This window comes from Psammomys obesus, unplaced genomic scaffold, assembly GCF_907164565.1.
Source record: "Psammomys obesus unplaced genomic scaffold, mPsaObe1.curated_primary_1811, whole genome shotgun sequence".
Lineage (NCBI taxonomy): Eukaryota > Metazoa > Chordata > Mammalia > Rodentia > Muridae > Psammomys > Psammomys obesus.
Window position 1 is genome coordinate 12,074,715 of NW_026591086.1, and position 19,160 is coordinate 12,093,874.

General features: G+C 46.4%; 1 protein-coding gene across 3 annotated transcripts in view; it reads left to right on the forward strand.

Moving 5' to 3' along the window:
- The window catches only part of Rubcnl (rubicon like autophagy enhancer), a 36,231-nt gene that overhangs the window by 15,988 nt on the left and 1,083 nt on the right, over positions 1-19,160 (forward strand). For 2 of the 3 annotated variants that reach the window (XM_055609766.1, XM_055609764.1), the window contains exons 3-12: positions 3,641-3,723; positions 4,129-4,339; positions 7,603-7,663; positions 9,697-9,832; positions 11,253-11,398; positions 12,006-12,070; positions 14,559-14,797; positions 15,149-15,210; positions 16,617-16,770; positions 17,180-17,270. In XM_055609766.1, coding sequence (XP_055465741.1) covers positions 3,641-3,723; positions 4,129-4,339; positions 7,603-7,663; positions 9,697-9,832; positions 11,253-11,398; positions 12,006-12,070; positions 14,559-14,797; positions 15,149-15,210; positions 16,617-16,770; positions 17,180-17,270 — 1,248 coding nt within the window. The remainder of the gene's footprint in view (positions 1-3,640; positions 3,724-4,128; positions 4,340-7,602; positions 7,664-9,696; positions 9,833-11,252; positions 11,399-12,005; positions 12,071-14,558; positions 14,798-15,148; positions 15,211-16,616; positions 16,771-17,179; positions 17,271-19,160) is intronic. The other variant, XM_055609765.1, reaches the window with a different exon arrangement.

The following is a 19,160-nucleotide window of genomic DNA, read 5'->3' on the forward strand; positions in this document are numbered from 1 at the left end:
CAGCCTGGTCTACAAAGTGAGTCCAGGACAGCCAAGGCTACACAGAGAAACCCTGTCCTGGAAAAAATAAATAAACCACCCCTCCCCCGCCCCCCAAAAAAAGACAAGAGAAAGGGCTCCCCTTGCTGAGAGTCAAGGAGTGTACATATTCTTAGGACAGTAAAATTTCTGAATGAATTAGTCCACTCAAAGTAAGAGGCGAGGTTCAGCTCACTGTTTTTTATTTTATTTATTTATTTATTTTAATCTTTTATTTATTTATTTATTTATTTATTTATTTATTTATTTTAATTTTAATTTTTCTTTTTAGTTACAATTTGTTAACTCTGTGTTCCAGCTGTATCCCGCTCCCTCATTCCCTCCCCCTCCCCAACTCCCTCCCTGGTCTCCTCCCTGCCCCTTTCCAAGTCCACTGATAGGGGAGGGCCTCCTCCCCTTTCATTTGACCCTGTTTTATTAGGTATCTTCAAGGCTGGCTGCAAAGTCCTCCTCTGTGGCCTAACAGGACTGCTCCTCCCCTGGGGGGGGGGGAGGTCAAAGAGCCTGCCCTTGAGATCCTGTTAGAAATAGTCCTTGTTCCCCTTACTTTGGAAAACTACTTGGTTACTGAGCTACCACGGGCCACATCCAAGCAGAAGTTCTAGGTTATATCCATAGATGGTCCTTGGTTGAGTGTCAGTCTCAGAAAAGACCCTGTGCCCGGATATATTTGGTCCTTGTAGAGCTCCTATCCTTTCCATATCATACTAGCTCTCCTTCTTTCATATGATTCCCTGCACTCTGCCAAGGTTTGGTTATGAGTCTTAGTGTCTGCTTTGAAACACTGCTAGGTAGAGTCTTTCAGATGCCTTTTGCGGTAGACTCCTGTCATACATTCAATGCACATCCCATTTGTCTTTCTAAATGAGGATTGATCATCTTCACCCGTGTCCACTTTCTTGATTAATGTCCATCAACAGAGGAATGGATACAGAAATTGTGGTATTTTTACACAGTGGAATACTACTCAGCAATCAAAAGGGAGGAAATCATGAAATTTGCAGGCAAATGGTGGGATCTAGAAAAGATCATTCTGAGTGAAGTATTCCAGAAGGAGAAAGACAAACTTGGTATATACTCGCTTATATAGACCTACAAGATATGATAAACATAATGAAATCTACACACCTAAAGAAGATAATCAAGAAACTGTTTTTTATTTTAAAGGTTTCATTTTGTTATACACTCATGCTGTGAGTGTAGAGCCCTGTTTCAAATAGTCTGGAAAATATTGTGTTGTTGTTGTTTGCTGCAAAATACTTTCAAAAGCTGTCACCCACCTGTGCTCTGCCTATGTGTGTGTATTTATTTATTTATTTATTTATTTATTTATTTATTTATTTATTTATATATTTATTACTGTCTTTCAATGGCTAATTGTGAGACAGCCAAATCTGAGCAAAATGCTTCTCAAATCAGGCCTCCTCTTTCTATCTTTCTCTTGTCTACCCAGGTAGTTAGTTCTCAGGGTAAAGAGCAGCTTTCAGATTTAGAGGTCATTGATTGAGAAGTAAGCTTGCTGTTGGATCGCCTTCCTGGAGGAAGCCTTTTCCCATATAAACCATCGTGCTAACAAGTTATAACAAACTATTGATTAACCATGACCTTTAAGGCCCAATCCCATTTGTCATAGTCTAGTGCAAGAAGCAGTCCTTCAACTTAGCATTCTTTTGCATCTTTGTCTTTCTCCTAGAAAAGCAATGGGTCAAGATGAACCCCAAAGCAAAGACAGGTACTATGTCCCCTTTTGTACGAAGGCAGGGTTCTCCCAGCAATCCTTATCAGTACCTTTAAAAACTATGAGTGTTTTAAGGTGTTTCTTTTTTGTTGTTTGTTTGTATTGTTTTGTTTTGAGATGCGGTCTCACTCTGTAGTGAAGGCTGGTCTGAGGCTCATGGCAGTCCTCTTCAACTTTCTGAGTGCTGAGATGTTAGGTGTAAGCCATAGTACCTGGCAAGATTCTTTAGTTTGGTGAAGATATTCATCCCATGGAATTAACAGAAGCCCAGAGTGATCGGGTTCTCTCTTCCTTTAATGCGGTGCAGCAGAAAGAACAAATATTGGCCACTAAAACATAGGCATTCCCCGGACTGCCACATCTCTAATAGCTGGTATGGAGCCTCCAGCTTGTGGATGGAAGCAATTCCTGAGGCTGTAGAAACAATCTCATGGGTCCTAGAGTTTGAACAGGATCTACTTATTTGCAAAATACCTTTGCATTCTTTGTCTCCTTATGTTATAACGGAATAATCTCAACTCAAGGAACAAGAGGATTTGTGACCAAGGCATAATGGGTACCAGATCTTCCTGATCTGGCTTTTTTTCTCCACACTGAGGTCTGTACCTATGACGTGGGTGCTAAATCCTGCCAGCTTCCTGTTTTTGTTAAAAAAAAAAAAAAAAAAGACAGGCCAAAGCAATTTAGTTTCGTCAATAGCGGCCTTCTAATTACAGTGTCAGGATGGTTCGCAGTAGTGGTGAATGGCCCTGTATCCTGCCCCCAAAATGTTTGGCAGGGACCCCAGCCAGGAGGTCCCTGGTTTTCCATTTCCGAGCCACTTTGTTCAACATGAGGTATCAGGGTGATGGCCTGCATTTGTCCGGCTTCTGAGGACCCACAGCCCCCAGGGCATTTGTAGCATCTATTTAAATTTATCAGATCAGGGAAATGCTGCTCTCCTGGCTGTCACAAAAATCTCACTTTCCTCCAAGGCTGCAGTTAGCAGTTACGTGATGGGAACTCCTTGCTTTGGTGGTGCCTGTTGCCAGGAAGGAGCGGGTGAGGCTGTCCGAACGGATGACACAATGCGGTGGACTGGGCATGACTGGAGGACTGGTTGCTGGTTGCTTTCAGATGACTTTGTGGATTTAACAGGAAGTTTGGGGCCAATCACCCCGAGCTGAGGAAGTGATCCTGTAATTCTCAGGGCCACTTTCCCCTTTCTTGCGGGCATCTCCCAGGGCCTGCTCCTCTTCCCACCATCTTTCCTCTGCTGGACTCTCCTTTCTGATGGTTTTCTGAGGATAACCCCCGCCCCCACCAGCCACTCCATGAGTTTCCTGTAGAAATGACTGAAGGAGGCTGCGTCCATCAGGAGGTTCTTTCCTCTTCTGTCACCCACATCTTTCTAGAGCTGTGCTGCTTTTTTTGTCATTGGTTTTGTTTTGTTTTGTTTTGTTTTTCCATAATGATACTGAAGACTTGTTCCCTATGATTGGGTTTGCTTGATCAGGTCATCTTTGGGCTTGTTTTCCCCATTTTTTTTTCCTGTGTGTGTGTGTGTGTTTCTTTTGTGCTGTGTGTGCTCCCCTCTGTGCACGTGTGTGGGGAGGCCAGGTGTCTCCCTCTGTCATTCCCCACCCTCCCCCCTCTTTTGGAGACATCTCATTTGTCTAGACTAGCTGCCCACCAGGCCCCAGGAGACCAGGTAGTCCTGCTTCCTCCTCCTCTTCGATACTGGGAGTACAAGTTCCCGATGCAACTGGGGATTGAACTCCGGTCCTTACGTTGTTGGCCCAGCAAGCACGTTATTGACCTTACTGACCGAGCCATCTCCCCAGGCCCCTTTTCTCCACCTCTGATGACTCGCTGTGTTGGCAGGTGCTGCTAGGAGCAGCAAAAGAAGCCATTCTTGGAATTTCATCCCACCAGAGACATTCACCCTGCCCCTTGACGTGGAAAAGGTGAGTGGATCTTCCCAACCACAGAGCGTCTGAGCCTCTTGGTAGCATTGCTCAATGTGACCATGGAAACTGCCCTGAGGAGGCACAGCCAAAGGGTTCTTTTCAGAATTCAGTGGAGGATGCCAGGAGCACTAAACGGAGAGGTATTCAGGCACTGTGTGCCTGATGAACTATGCCAGGTGCTGGGCATCACCGACTCAGGGTGTTCTGTCCTAAGATATTCAGCTTGGTGGCTGGGGATGGGGGTCAGTAGTACGGTGCTTGCTACTCTATGTGATGTCGTTTAATCTCCATCCCTGAAAAATGAATTAATTCCTGTCACTCTAGGGGGTGCTTCTAATCCATGTACTGAAGGAAAAGTTGATTACGCTCCTATTTGAACTGACTTTTTTTTTCCCCCTGCAGGAAGATGTCCACTTTTATGCTGCAGACATGATTATCGAAGTAATGGAGAACACGAAATGCAGCCTCCTGAGTCGGCAGAGGCCAGAGAGCTGGGCCACAGAAGAAGCCAGCAGGTCACATGGGAACGATCAGACTGATGCTGAGGTGACCTTTTATAGCCATGCAAAGCAGGAGCCAGGGTCCTCCGCTTCTTCGGACCGTGGCCATGAAGGCAAGTTGGGAAAATGCTTGAACACTGCTGTGATCGCCATGCATGCTGTCTGTCCTCTGTCCAGTCCTGAAAGAGGGATATTTTTTAGCCCTTTGAAGATGTAGTCAATCTATGGCCTGTTAGTGACATGCACCCCAGGTCAGCCATGAATATGACTCAATTCCAAATGAGAAGCTAACTTAGAACATTATGAAATTTGTGTGTGCTTGTGTGTGTGTGTGTGTGAGAGAGAGAGAGAGAGAGAGAGAGAGAGAGAGATGTGTTATTTTCAGTGACTAAATTTTGAGGGTCTTTGGCGTGTACTTCATTAGTGATAATGTCACTTTGTGGTGTGAAAAGGTTGAACCCATGGGAATGGTCCCTACCGAGGCTGTTTGTTTTGCTTTGTGATCACAGCTCATGCTCTCAATCCTTCGGCCAGTGTGACAGTTCTTGTTTTGTTTTTCCCTGGGTTTCACTCTTCCTTTTCATGGATTGCTGTAATCTTCTGCAATGCTTCATTTTCTATCACCTAGCATCCTCCTAGCTCTCTTCCCCATTCATTTCTCTTTACCCAAGTGGTCCTCTTTTATCCATTTAGCAAATAATGAGGCTGTCATGTACTTGGTGTTAGGAATCAGTGGTGGCAAAAACACTGTCTGCAAAGCTGATGTGCTGGAGCTGGGGCCAGGGAAGCGAGACAGATAAATAACACTGTTGCAGAGGTGAGACACAGCCTGGTCACTAAGCAAGGGCAGCTGGGAACCCAGGGAGTCCGTTCTAGAGGAAGGGCACCAAAGCTGGCAATAAATGCTAGCTGGCAATGACAGTTTGCATCCATTTCCTAAAGCAAGCCCTGTCTTCAGCCCCAGGCACCATATTTACTTTCTGGCAGATTTTATCTCCATCAGTTGCTTCCTCCAGGCTGATGATGCCCCTGAGAGACTTGTGTTTTATGCCCTGAGCCTCTCTTACAAGGGTCTTTCTGTTACCTTTCAAACTTGCCTACTTGGTGGGTTCCCAGATCCCCTGACTTAACACTATTTCTGTACAATTTGAAAACATCCCCTTTTCTCCACTGCTAGTAAACTGTATCTCCAGCTTCGAGGCGGGCATAGTTAACTTCTAAAGTAACATGCCTGCACCATTCATCTATTAACTCTTCACAACCCATGGTCAGGGAGTATGGCTTTCCTTTCTGTCTGTAGAGATTCTATGGCAAAATAAGGCCACCTTCACATGTTCTAGGTGGACATGAACTTTGGAGGGTCGTGACTCAAGCCAGGGTAATCATGTGTCCTGTGCTATGTATCTCATGGCAAGGCTGGCACTGTCTTTTCTTTTTCTTTATAAAGCCTTCTTTAGTTCTATTTTAAACTTTGTATTATGATGGGAAATTTTCAAACATGTCTAAAAAGTAGACAGATTGCATCAGCCTGTTTCACTTAATTACAGTGACTGAGAGGTCCTAAACTAGCTTCCTGCAGCTTTAGAACCTGCCGCCCCGCAATATCTGTCAGTTGGGGACTGTGCCGTTCCCTCCTCCTCCCTCCTCTTCTTTCTCTTCCTTCTCCTCTCCTTCCTCCTCTTCCTTGTTGTCTTCCTACTTCTCCCCTTCTTCTTTCAAAAGTGTCTTTACTATATACCCCGGACTGGTTTGACCATGCAGTTCTCCAGCCTTTTCCAAGTTCTGATACTGTGGGTGGGCCTCATCACACCTAAGATCACTTTTTTTTCCTTACAATATCTTGATAGAACCCAGGGCCTTGTGCATGCCTGGGGAGGGGTGGTTACTCTTGAGCTACTTGTCTGTTGTGGTATTCATGTGCATGTGTTTATTTACTTATCTATCTGTCTGTCTGTTTATCTATCTATCTTGAGACAGGGTTTTTCTGTATAGCCCTCGTTGTCCTGTAACTCTCTTTGTAGACCAAGCTAGCCTCAGAAATCTGCCTTCCTCCCAAGTGCTAGGATTAAATGTGTGTACCCCCACCACCCAGCATGTATATGACTTTAAACAGGTGTGTACTTGTGTGTGTGTGTGTGTGTGTGTGTCTAGTTCAGAGGACAATTTTGCATGTCAGGAACTTTCCCTCATTTTTGATTTTGTGTTTTGTGACAAACTCTCTCACTTGGCCTGGAACTCTCCAATCAGGCCAGGATGACTCCAATGAGCCCCCAAGATCCAGCTACCCCTACCCACTCCAGTGTTGGGATTGCAAGCTCAAACTACCACAAGCAGCTTTTTCTGTCAGTTCTGGGAGTTGAACTTGGGTCCTCGCGGGTGCATAGCAGTTGGGCTATTGACTGCCCCTTCTCTCCAGCCCCAGTCTTGCTTCCTGATGATAAAATCCATCTTCCTTCTTTCTTTAGGGTGTGCTGTGTTCTAGCTCAGCCCAGTGGCTGAGAAACTTTCCTACTCTCCTGTGGAGAGAGAGGCCTGCAAACATAACTTGGTTATGTTAGGTGAGATTTGAGACCTCCTGGCGTCCAGCTCCCTCATACCACACACATACCAGAAGCATCATGTCAGGGACATTTGGGGAAAGCTCCCCAGGATGAGGTTTTGTCTCTGCTCCTCAAAGGAAAAGCTGTTTGCCTTGTCTCGAATGTCTTAATAATTGTTCGTCTCACTTGGCAATGACAGTTTGCATCCATTTCCTAAAGCAAGCCCTGTCTTCAGCCCCAGGCACCATATTTACTTTCTGGCAGATTTTATCTTTATCAGTTGCTTCTCCAGGCTGATGATGCCCCTGAGAGACTTGTGTTTTATGCCCTGAGCCTCTCTTACAAGGGTCTTTCTGTTACCTTTCAAACTTGCCTACTTGGTGGGTTCCCAGATCCCCTGACTTAACACTATTTCTGTACAATTTGAAAACACCCCCTTTTCTCCACTGCTAGTAAACTGTATCTCCAGCTTCGAGGCGGGCATAGTTAACTTCTAAAGTAACATGCCTGCACCATTCATCTATTAACTCTTCACAACCCATGGTCAGGGAGTATGGCTTTCCTTTCTGTCTGTAGAGATTCTATGGCAAAATAAGGCCTGAGCAAGAACGCAGACAGACATTAGAGCTGCTGTGTGGTTTTGATGTGCTATTTTGATGAAGTTTATACAAAATCCCATCTCTGGTGGTTATCTGGAGTCTTACAGTGCTGTCTGGAGGTAGTTAGCCCCTGCAGGTTCCCTGAAGGCAGAGACTTCCTATTTTTGTATCCTTATTAAATTAACTGAGTGAGGTGGGCTAAAAGGCCCTATGATCCTTCCTTTCATTTTCCCACAGAGCTTGAGGAATCCAATGACATCATGGAAGGCTGCAGACGCTTCTACAACTTTTTAAAAAGGTATCTGTCTTCTTGTGCTTACAGCCATGAACCCCTGGGGGTTTCTTTGGTGTCACTGTGCACACTATGTCACTAATACCAGAATTTGTGGCCTAGCTAGCCATAAATGGGGATTCCTGGTGGCTAGTGCTAATCAGATCGACAGAATCCAGAATCACCTAAAAGTTGGGCACCCCAGCCTGCCTGTGGGGATCATCTTGACTATGCTAACTGATGTGATGGGAAGACCCATTTTAATTGTAGGTGAGACTGTCCTCTGGGCAGGGGGAGAGAGAGCTGAGCACTAGCATGCCTGTGTTCATCGCTCTCTTCTGACTGCTGTGTCATGTGACCGGCTACTTTCAGCTCTTGGTGCCCTGGCCTCTCCATCATGAAGGGTTATCCTTTTAAGAGTGAGCTAAAAATCATTCCTTTCCGATATCACTAGGAGACACAGTCTCACAGCAAACTCCTGATCCTCTGGCTCTAACAAGTTTCAGCCCCCTCTTCTGCAGTGTTCCCTGAGCCTTGCTTGCAGGAGTGTTTTGTAGGTGTGTCCCCTGGGACTGGGCTCCACAGCTCTGCATTCTGATTGGTTATGGTTTTGTGTAGTCTTTGTTGCAAAGAGAAGTTTCCTTGATGAGGGGTGGAGACTACACCCATCTTTGGGTATAAGGATATATATTTTATAGATTGTTGTTAGGGCTTATGCTGGTTTAGTAAATTAGTCAGGGAGGGAGGAAAGAGGAGGGAGAAATGTTATACAGATCAAAAATGTAAAAATTAGAAAAAAAGTAAAACAAATCCTTTCTCCCTTAAGTTATTTTTCCCCTGAGGCTTATTTAAAAATCTTTTTTTTTTTTATGTGCACAAGTGATTTTCTCCTTAAGATACTTTTGTCAGATAATTTTATCACAGCAACAGGAAAAGAAATTAAGACAAGACTATCATCTAGAAGTCAGCCACTCACCTCTAGAACAGGAGTTTTTGTTCACTATGGGAAAATACCTGGGACATGTAAATTACAGAGAAAAAAGGTTTATTTGTCTCTCAGTTTTGGAGGCCCAAAGACATGATCCGTTCATTGACTGTGAGGGCAGGGTGTCTCAGAACATCAAGGCAGAATCAGCGGTAAGAGGGCACGTTCTCATCATCCTTTGTAATTACCGTCCCCGCCCGCCATGATCTACAGACCTCCTGCTAAGTTCCGCCTCCCCAAGCTTCCATCATCCACTCCTTTAGCATCAGGACCTTTGGACGACACTGCCCACATTTAAGGCACAGCACCCCCAACATCACCCTGTGCCATATGCACAGACTCTGTGCTCTTGTATATGACCTCATTTAACCTCACAGGGAGGTTGGGCAGTTTTACATATGTATTTGTGCACTTATTTTTAAAACTTAGATTTATTTTATTTTATGAGTGTTTTGCCTGCGTGTATGTATGTGTGCCATATGCATGCCAGGTATCCTTGGAGGTCAGGAGAAGGGACTATGATCCCCCTCCTGGGGGGATCGTTGTGAATGCCATGTACATGTTAGAACCAAACCCTGGTCCTCTGCAAGAGCAACAAGTGCTCTTAACCACTGAGTCAGCTCTCCAGCTCCTGTGCATGTATATATAAAACCCTGTTTGATACACATGAAAACTGAGGCTTATAAAAGATTGTCACAGTGCTCCCACCCCTTGACAGAGTCTCACTATGAACTTTACACCAGGCTGGCCTTGAACTCACAGAGAGCCCCTCTGCCTCTGCCACCACAGTGCTGAGATTAAAGGATGGGCCACCCCTGTAATGCTATTAAACATCAGGAGAAGGACGTGAAGTCTGGTTTTCAGACTTTATGTCCAGGGCTCTTTTCACCTCACCCCAGGTCTCGGTACCCTTGATAAACGAGAGACTCTGGTTGCTGGTCATGGGTGAACTGTATCGCATTAGATGCCCAGCTGGCACCTGACAGTCAGTCTCACACAGTCGTTGAAACGCCGAAGCTGCTGGCAGAACTCCCTACGCACAGTCGTCCAGCTTTTCGTTTCTCTTGTGTTTCAGTGTAACTGGCAAGTCGGACTTCAGTCCCGCTGGGCTGCTAGCCAGAAAGCTGCTCCACGAATTCTGGAAGTGCCAGATGCTGTCAGAAGTCAGTTTCCATCGGCTGCCAGGCTCCGTGACAGCAGCCAGCTCAGGAGTAAGTGTGGAAGTCAGTCGATGTGGGAGCCGACGTTCTTAATTTCTCACTTACACGGCTGGATTCAAATATTTGTTTCCTTCTCTGGCTATAGATGTTCAGAGGTCTCAAAATGGCTGTGATCCCTTGTTCAATATCAGGGAGAATAAGTGAATAAGTCGCATCATGTTGTTAACTGTTCTGGGAAAAGGTCTTGCTATGTCTCCGACTTACAGAATCCTTTTGCTCCAGCCTTCCTAGTGCTGGCATTGCAGGCTTGCTAAAATGCTGCAGTCCTCCCGAGTATCCTGAGGTGACATTTCATTTTTCACTCTTATTACTCTTATTTTAAGTGCTGGGCCCAGACCTTAGCAGGGCAGGGCAGTGGCGATGCAGATGTCCCTCTTAGCTGAGAGATGGGAAACACACACACACAGGACTTTGCATGCAATATGCTGTTCCGGAAGAAGAAGGAGGAGGAGGAGGAGGAGGAGGAGGAGGAGGAGGAGGAGGAGGAGGAGGAGGAGGAGGAGGAGGAAGGACATCAACAAAAACCCTAATAGCAAATGCTAAAAGAAGGGTTGAGAAAAAAAATCACCCTGGAAGGACCAGGATGGGCAGACATCTAATTGTGTCAGAAGAACTTAGGAAGAGTGACTGGAGAGCTTAGATCCAGAGGCAGGTGTTGGTTAGCTAGGTATTGCTGGGGTAGATAGTGTCTGCGGGGAAGTGTTCTTAGCAAGAGCCGTTGAAACACAAATGGAAGGGTCTGGAGCCTAGGTGAGCAGTGTGTGTGTGTGTGTGTGTGTGTGTGTGTGTGTGTGTGTGTGTGTGTTTGTGTGTGTGTGTGTGTGTTTCACAGGAAGGTGCTTGAAAGATAGCCGCCAATTTGTGGGGTTTTCAGGATGTTGATGAGAGGAGTCTGGATTTTAAATGACAATGGGGAAGTGTGTGATTTCAAGGTAGGTGTTCAGCTTTGTAAGCTAGGGTTCTGCCAAGGCTCTGACTGTCTGCCGCTTTAGGCACCGCATGCTGCTTCTATCACAACATGTCCATGGTCAAAGAGCCCGTCTCATCACGTGGGAAGTCTGGAAACAAATGAGCTGAAAATACTTTAAAAAGGCGGCTCAGGCTCAGTGCTGCTGCTCTCGCGGAATGTAGAGTTCCCAGTACCTACATCAGACAGCTGCGTGTAACTCCAGCTCTAGGGCATCTGACACCTTCTTCTCGGTCCTCACATGTACAGTCATTCAAAACAATTAAAAAGTAGGCACGGTGGGAAGTAAGGGGCCTGTGCTAAGACCGTTAGTTCAGCTAAAAACAGTTTCTATTTCTGGTGGTAAATTTGAATGGGAAACACACTCAAGAGCCCACTTCAATTAAACACCTGCAATGTGGGTGTCTGAGGTCACCCCTGAATCCTCTCGTGTGTGCCATGCAGGTTGGGAACGAAGAGCATGCTGGGGAAGACTTTGACTCCAGTGTGGAGGCAACACAGGAAATCATGCTTAAGTCTAGAGCCCCAGGGACCGAAGACTGGGTGCCACCCGGATGCCAGGTCATCCTTACTGTTCATCCGCCAGTCAAGTAAGGATGGGGTACTGCCTGGAACCCTAGGTTCTACTGGGGATATGTTGTGATGGGTACACTTGATTTCTGTGGAAGGAGACGAAGAAAAACAATGTGCTGAGGGGAAAAGGAAAAATGTGGTTTTGGCTTAGTTTTCTTGGCACTCTGTTGCGGTCTTTGGGGGTGCTAAGTAAGTACTCAAGTTCAAACTGTACCTCTGTCTCCCCAGTTATGAACATTGGATAGCACTTCTAGATTAATTAGGCCTCAAGAAGATTTAAGCAGCTAATGATGAAACGAAAATAAAATGCAATGATTTAAAATAACGAGACCCTTCTAGTTATTGTGCCATTAAAAACAATGAATGCATAAAAGTTTTAATAGAAAAAATTTAATTTTAAGGAGATTGCCTGTAGTTGAAAAGTGTAACAGGAGGCAAATAAAATCTTTATTCCATGAAATCACGGAGGCCTGGAGACAGCTAAAATTATACAAGAAGGAGCTAACTTTATATAGTGTGTATATATGTGGCCATACATATTGTGTGTACGTAATAGTTTAATTGTAATTTGTTCTGAGAGTATGTAATGGATTTCGGGTAACGGTTGCCATTTTCTGTCCTCAGAAGGGACATAGCAGTAGTGGCCCAGAATTTCTTCTGTGCTGGATGCGGAACTCCGATACAGCCCAGTAAGTATGGGTCCTGCACTGCTTGCTTGCTCCGTGGCAATGGAGTTAAAGTCAGCAGAGCTGGGCTGTGTAACGCTTTGGTGTGAGTGTGTTGTAAAGGGTTTGTGGAGGTAGCACTGTCTTTCACTAGGAGGCCACCAGGACCTATAAAGCAGAACGACTAGCCAGGAGCAAGGAGAACCCGCATCTCGGCTGCTTCTCCACTGGGCAATTGAAGAACCCAACCATTCTTGATTTAGGGGTTTGGACCTATTGTATTCTCTTCCTAGAATGCCTTCCCATGGACTTCCCTATGACTCTTAGCTTCCTTCACATCTTTATCCTCTTTTTCTCCCCTCTCCTCTTCTTCCTCTCTTTTTTCATACCCCCTCTTCTAATCCTCCTCTCTCCCCTGAAACGTCTATGGCTGTAGAACCTGCCCATCTGGTCACAGGCAGTTGTGTGTGCTTGCTTCATGCAACCATCCTCTTTACTGATTATTCTCATCATAGCATCCCTCTTAGTTTTGTTTACAGATTTTTATCTGTCTCTATCACCAAACCATAAATTCCATGAAGTCAGAAACATTGTTGATTTTGTTCATTGTTTCACCTCCAGCCTCTAAGGCTGTAACACTTAAAAGATGGTCACGTAGGCACACCCACAGAGCCAACAAATGGCTCCTGGCAAGGCTTCTCTGAGAGTTGAGGACATGGTGACTCATTTCTGGCATGGCTAAGATCCTTCAAACAAGACTTCCCCAAGAGGCACCGTGCAAGATTTTCAGCTGAGCCAGGGGCTTGCTTGTTCTCTAAGAGAAGATGTTTATTTCAAGACATTAAGACTGAAAGCAGAACCAACCATGGCTTCCTCTATCTCACTGCGTACACAATCATGGTGTGTCTTCTTGAAATGAAGCTAGCCTAACGAGAAGGTCCGTTAGTTCATCTGTACCTCCTAATGTCATCCTAAATGTTAAATGCATGAGTCAGACACCACATAGACATGACTGTCCACCCATCACTAAGTACCTTCCTAAGATCATTCAAAATGCTATCAACATAGCAAGGAATTTTGCAGGGCCTGCCCTCATGGAATCTGCTTTTTACCTTGGACAGCAAGATAAGGAAGGTGGAAGGCAAGACTGCTGTGGAATTTACACTGGGGAAACTTAATCCGGGATGGAGGTGGAGAGGGGAATGAGAGGTTTCATTAAATGATTGTCTCCAGGATGTGGGGTGCTTAGCATGTGCAAAGGGCCAGTGGCTTGGAAAGAAGACGGAGAAAAGGAAAACACTGCAGAGTAGGTGCAGCATAGGTTTGTCTGATGTCATCATCTCTGGGAGCCATTTAGCGATTTCGGTTTCTTAGTCACACTCAGTACCTTTCAGCGCTCAGGAACCCAGGTCACCCGTGGCAGCTGTATTGGGCAGCACAGCAGTGTATTTCCACATCTTTAAGAGGTTTTGCTGGACAACGCATTTCCAGAATCGTTTTTCATGTCACTGATGGCATGAGATAGAAAACAGCTGTTGGAGGGGGTTCCTCAACTCGAGTTCTGATGAGTTGGGGGGCCCCCATGTGTTTGAGGTTTTTTTGCTGTGTTACTTGATTGCCCCTAGCAGCCTCCAAACAGTGACAACTGAACCGGCTGTAGATACCCCAGAGGACTAAATGTCCCCAGAGGACAAAGCCACCCTGGCTGGCAGCCACTGTTTTAGGAACCTTCCTTTTTTTTTTTTCCTATCCTCATGGTCCTAGGAAGAGGGATGGACACCATTTATTCTGTGCTGATGATAGCACAGTGGGCATTCAACAAAGTTTGGTGAACACGCGAATAGATCCCGAGATGGTGGGGACTTAGATGTTAGGGGAAGGTGGGTTATATCAGGAAGAAGTTTCTGTCTCCTGTGTCCTCCTGTCTCTTTTTATCTAGCCAGGGCTGATCAGAGATGCAGGTTACAGGTCAGAGGCCTCCCTGGAGTGGCATACAAAGTACCATACCCTTTGTACTCTTGGTTTAGGGGAGATTTCACTATATATCTTTTGTAGGCTATGCTCTAACACCGTGCATGCACTGCTTTAGAATATGCTGTTCATATGTGGGCTATCTCTGAACCTGGTTCTGTGCTGCATTGTGTTAGCCTGTTATTCTGAGCTGTCGTTGGAGCTCCTGTAGGCAGCAGATAGATAGCACCCGAACACTCAGCTAGATTTCCAGGTCCCAGCACAGGTGGTTCTTGCTACAGTGCAGTTTTCTGTGCTCATCTTCCTTGTCCAAGAGTGTGGGGGAGGAGTCTGTTTCTCTGGCATCTGTCTCACCAAGCAAGCCACGAATGGCTACAGTGGAATTCCCGAGTCAGTGCCACAGCTGTGCTGCCTGGTGGTTGGATCTGGCTTTAGCACTGTGAATGTTCATCTGAGTCTGAACCTTGCATAGGACTGGGGAGGTGGCTGAGGGCAGATTCTTAGCATCGTGAACACCGTGTCACCCTCCTGCCCTCTACAGAGTTTGTGAAGCGGCTCCGGTACTGTGAGTATCTGGGGAAGTACTTCTGTGACAGCTGCCATTCATCTGCAGAGTCCTCTATCCCTGCGCGGATCCTGAGGATGTGGGACTTCAGGAAGTACCAAGTCAGCAATTTCTCTAAATGGCTACTGGACAGCATATGGCACCAGCCTGTCTTCAACCTGTTGGGAAGGCATCACAGCCTCTACACAAAAGCCAAGGAACTGGATAGGGTGAAGGTGAGCTGATGCCTCCATGGATGAGGAAGTGAGTCCTGGAGGTTAGATGTCTCATGGTAGGAAATGCATGTCACTCTGAGTGTTCCCAGACTCTCCACAAGGCAGAAAGACTGTGGGGTTAATGATCCTGGAGCCTATTGCCTGGGTGGGCTCTTTCCGAGGCTCCTCAAAACCTGTGTCTATTCTGGGCTTGTGGACCGAAAGATTCAGTTATGAGCTCCTGCTGAAGGGGCTGTTTGTTTGGAAGTTGTTTTTGCTTGCCGGCATAGTACTTCAAATAACGTTTCTTGAGCGCATTGCCAATGTCCTTGGCCACACATCTCATTCCCTCCGGTTGGCTTCTTGCCTTAGGACATCCAGGAGCAACTTTTTCACATCAAGAAACTTTTGAAGACTTGCAGGTTTGCCAACAGGTATGAATCCCAGCCGGGACACTCTACACACCCACCTTGTATGTGTTCCCTGGTCCTGGCTCCCCCAGTATCTCTGGCTTCTTAGAACCTTTTATTCTTGACCCTTGGCGCTGAAGGAAACAAACAAAAGAGAGTTAAAAAAAAAAAAAAGGACAAGGATAAAAGTAAATACCTCATCCAGTCAGACTATAGATACAATGTATATATAGTAAATACAATGATGGACCCATGTAATAGAGCCTCATCCTCCCAGCCGCTTTAAGTACACAGTTCATGGACATGGAAGGTGTTTCCATCGTGTTGCCGCCACCACTATCCATCTGTAGAACTTTTTAGCTCTTGCGAGATCCAATCTCTGTAACCATTTTACCTTCCTCTTGCTTCCTGGCCCCTGACAGCCCACCTTATGAATCTGACCACTCTAAGCACCTCATGTACGTAAATAATAGAAGGTGTGTCTTTTTATCACTGCACCGTTCTCTTCAAATGTTCTCGAGGTCCATCCTCACTGCAGCACGTGTCAGGACTCCCTTCCTTTTGAAGGCGGAGTAGTATCCGCTGTGTGTGTGTGTAGTGATTTTCCAGTTTTCCCAGTGAGGGAAAAGGCGCTGCCTCTGCCGCCTGTGAGTAGTGCTCTGTGAGGGCCCCCATGGCCTCACATAGAGGCAGGATGCAAGTCACGCTACTCATGACAGCATGGCTTCCAGAAACGATTTCTTGAAGCTTACCCCAAGGATATTCTTACAGAGATGGAAAGAAATGTAGTCAAGATTCAAGTTTAAAATAAGAAATAACATAGAAATCTAACAGGTGCTCAGTAATAGGATAATAGCTAAATTTACATCACACATGCATTATTTATAAAGGCATAGATATACATATATACTTGTGTGCTTGTGTGTGCATGTGTGGACATATGTTTGTGTTCATGTGGAGGCCAGAGATTGATGTTGGCTGTCTCCTCAAGAGGCCTCACCTTATTTATTTATTTGCTTGTTTGTGTTTGTTTTTGAGACAGGGTTTCTCTGTGTAGCCTTGACTGTCCTGGACTCACTTTGTAGACCAGGCTGGCCTCAAACTCACAGAGATCTGCCTGCCTCTGCCTCCCCGAGTGCTAGATTGCAGGCGTGTGCCAGCATGCCCTGTTCACTTTAGTTTCTGAGACATGGTCTCTCACTTGGCTTGGAGCTCATTTGCCAATTGGCTGGCTCCAGAGAGCCCTGGGGACCCTCTGGCTCTGCCTCCCCAGCACTGGGATTGTACTGCAGTGCCCAGGTTTTGTGCGGGTACGGCTGATCCGGAGATGGGTCCTCTTCTTGCACAGCAAGCACTTTAGCCCCAAGAGAGCTTTCAACTGGAGGAAAAAAGAGCATAGACAGCTTAGGGAATTGTTTCCTTTCTGGTAGTGTGCTGAAGGAGTTTGAGCAGGTTCCCAGCCACTTGACTGATGAGTGCCACCTGTTCTCCATGGAGGACCTCTTCAGGACCAAGAAAGGACTGCTGGCACCCTTGTTCAAGGACATCCTGAGAGCTTCTCTTGCCCATGTGGACAGCTGTGAGGTGAGGGCTCCCCTGGGGGCAGGTTCACTCCTTAGAGCCAGGATCTCGGGAGGGAGGCGTTTCTCACTTGATTGATCACACGTGGCTTTCAGAGCCCTGAGCATGGAGAGCACTGAAATCACAGCCCTGCATTAGCTAACAACAACATCCCATTGGAACTCAAGATGGCAGCCTGCAGCTTTTTGGTTTGAATGCCTGTACCCTGTAGGAGCCCATTCTGCCCTGACACAGCCACTGTGGAATGTGGCTTTTGTCCTTGTTATCGTTATTGTTCTGATCTGTCCTCCTAAAGGCTAAAATTGTAGACGTTGAAAAACCAATGCTTCTATGGTCCTGTGTAAATGGTAGCCCAGTTTTCCTACCGTAAGAATCAGTGTTGACTTGTGGCCTCAGATGCCTTCTTTTGCAGCTGTGCCAGGGGAAGGGCTTCATTTGTGAGCTTTGCCGGAGCACAGCTGTCATCTTCCCGTTTCAGACCACGACTTGTGCCAGATGTTCAGGTACTTCAATAACAGCACCTTCGTAACTGCTTTACCTAATTGCAAAGTTAATTTCAGCCTAATAGCGTAACCACAGTACTAACTCCAACAGACTAATACCTCACTGCCTTAGTTAGGGTTTTATTGTTGTGAATAGACACCATGCCCATGTGGATAGGCAGGAAGACTGGGGCTGGCTCACAGCTCAGAGGTTTAGTCCATTGTCATCATGGTGGAAAGCACGGCGGCATGCAGGCAGACAGGGTGTGGAGACGTAGCTGGATCTGCAGGCAGCGGAAAGAGAGTGACACTGGGCCTGGCTTGAGCTTCTGAAACCTCAAGCCCCTCCCCTCCCCCAGTGACACACTTCTTCCCACAAGGCCACACCTCCTAACAGTGCCACTCCCTATGCACTATGGGAGCCGTTTTTCATTCAAGCCACCGCCTTCAGTCTTAACTACAGTTGTGTCTTTAAGCGCAGTGATGCTGGGTGTTCTTGAGGGTGGATTGGATGGAGACAGTACAGTTTGGGGCCCACAGCGAGGAATGTTTTGCAGGACAGGGATAAAGAATGATATTGCTCGGGGTTTTGGGTGAAGAGGATGGTCCCAGTTTGGACTGTTGCCACCACTGGTTTTAACTGTTTCAATCCCACCCAACATTGAGGGGTTATCTCTGTTTTAAGACCATAGCAGAGAGTGGATTCGCTGTTACAGAGACCAGGGCCTAAAACATTTGCTCCTGGCTCGTGTGTGTGTGTGTGCTAGTATGTATACATATGTGGAGGCCAGAGGACAGCCTTGAGTGTCATTTCTCAGGCACAATCCACCTTGATTTTTGAGACAGTGTCTCACACTGGCCTAGAACTCAGCAGTTATGCTAGGCTGTCCCACATCCTGTGATCCTCCTGTCTCTGTCTCGTAACATTGAGTTACAGGCGAGCACCACCATACCTGGCTTCTTATATGGGCTCTGGGGATTGAACTCAGGTCCTTATGTTTATGCGGCAAACACCTTACTAACTGAGCTATCTCCTAGGCCCAGTTATTTGTCTCTTAAGAGCTGGGGCTGCTGAGAGAATCCTGTGCTCTCTAAATTCTGTTGTATGGGAGGAATGGTGTTTTTTTTTTTGGGGGGGGGGGTTCCCGTCTTCACCTGGTTTCTTAGGATTCCCTAGTCTTGCAGGACGGGTCCCCAGAAAAGAGACTTGAACCCGACCAGAAGGGATTCAATATCTGTGGAGATGTGAAGGCAGCAGACCTGGGCAGGCAGAAATATTGAGCAGTAGTGGGCTACAAGGAGCCCTGAGCAGTCTCCCGGGACTCTGGGCAGCAGTGTGGGTAGCATTTCAGCATTGTTCCAACTCCACAGCAAGCAGTCACCAGATACAGGCTGACGCCAAGTAAAGAGAGTGACCTTGGCTGAAGCAGCTTTGCCCATTTAGAGCAGTGGTTTTCAACCTGTGGTTCGAGACCCGTTTGGTAGTCAGAAAGACCCTTTCACAGGGGTCGCCTAAGAGCATTGGAAAAACAGGTGTTTACATTATAATTCTAACGGTAGCCAGTTTACAGTGAGGAAGTAGCAACGAAAATAATTTTATGGTTGGGGGTCACCACAACATGAGGAGCTGTATTAGAGGGTTGCAGCATCAGGAAGGTATTGAGAACCTTTAGGGCCATTTCCAGAGAAGCATTTAGCTTCTTTTAGGCCATTTAGCAAGAACCATCAGCCACCAAGTTAAGATTAGGGGCACTGTCACTAGCGCTGGGGCTGAGCTGGAGGCATGTAGCATCAGCCACTCCCACTGAGTTCCTGATCCTCACAGCCAGGAGCTGCTGAGTGACTGATAGTCCCGAGATAGTCGATTCGGTTTCCTCCCTCCCCAGGATGGGAACAAGCATCCATAAGGTA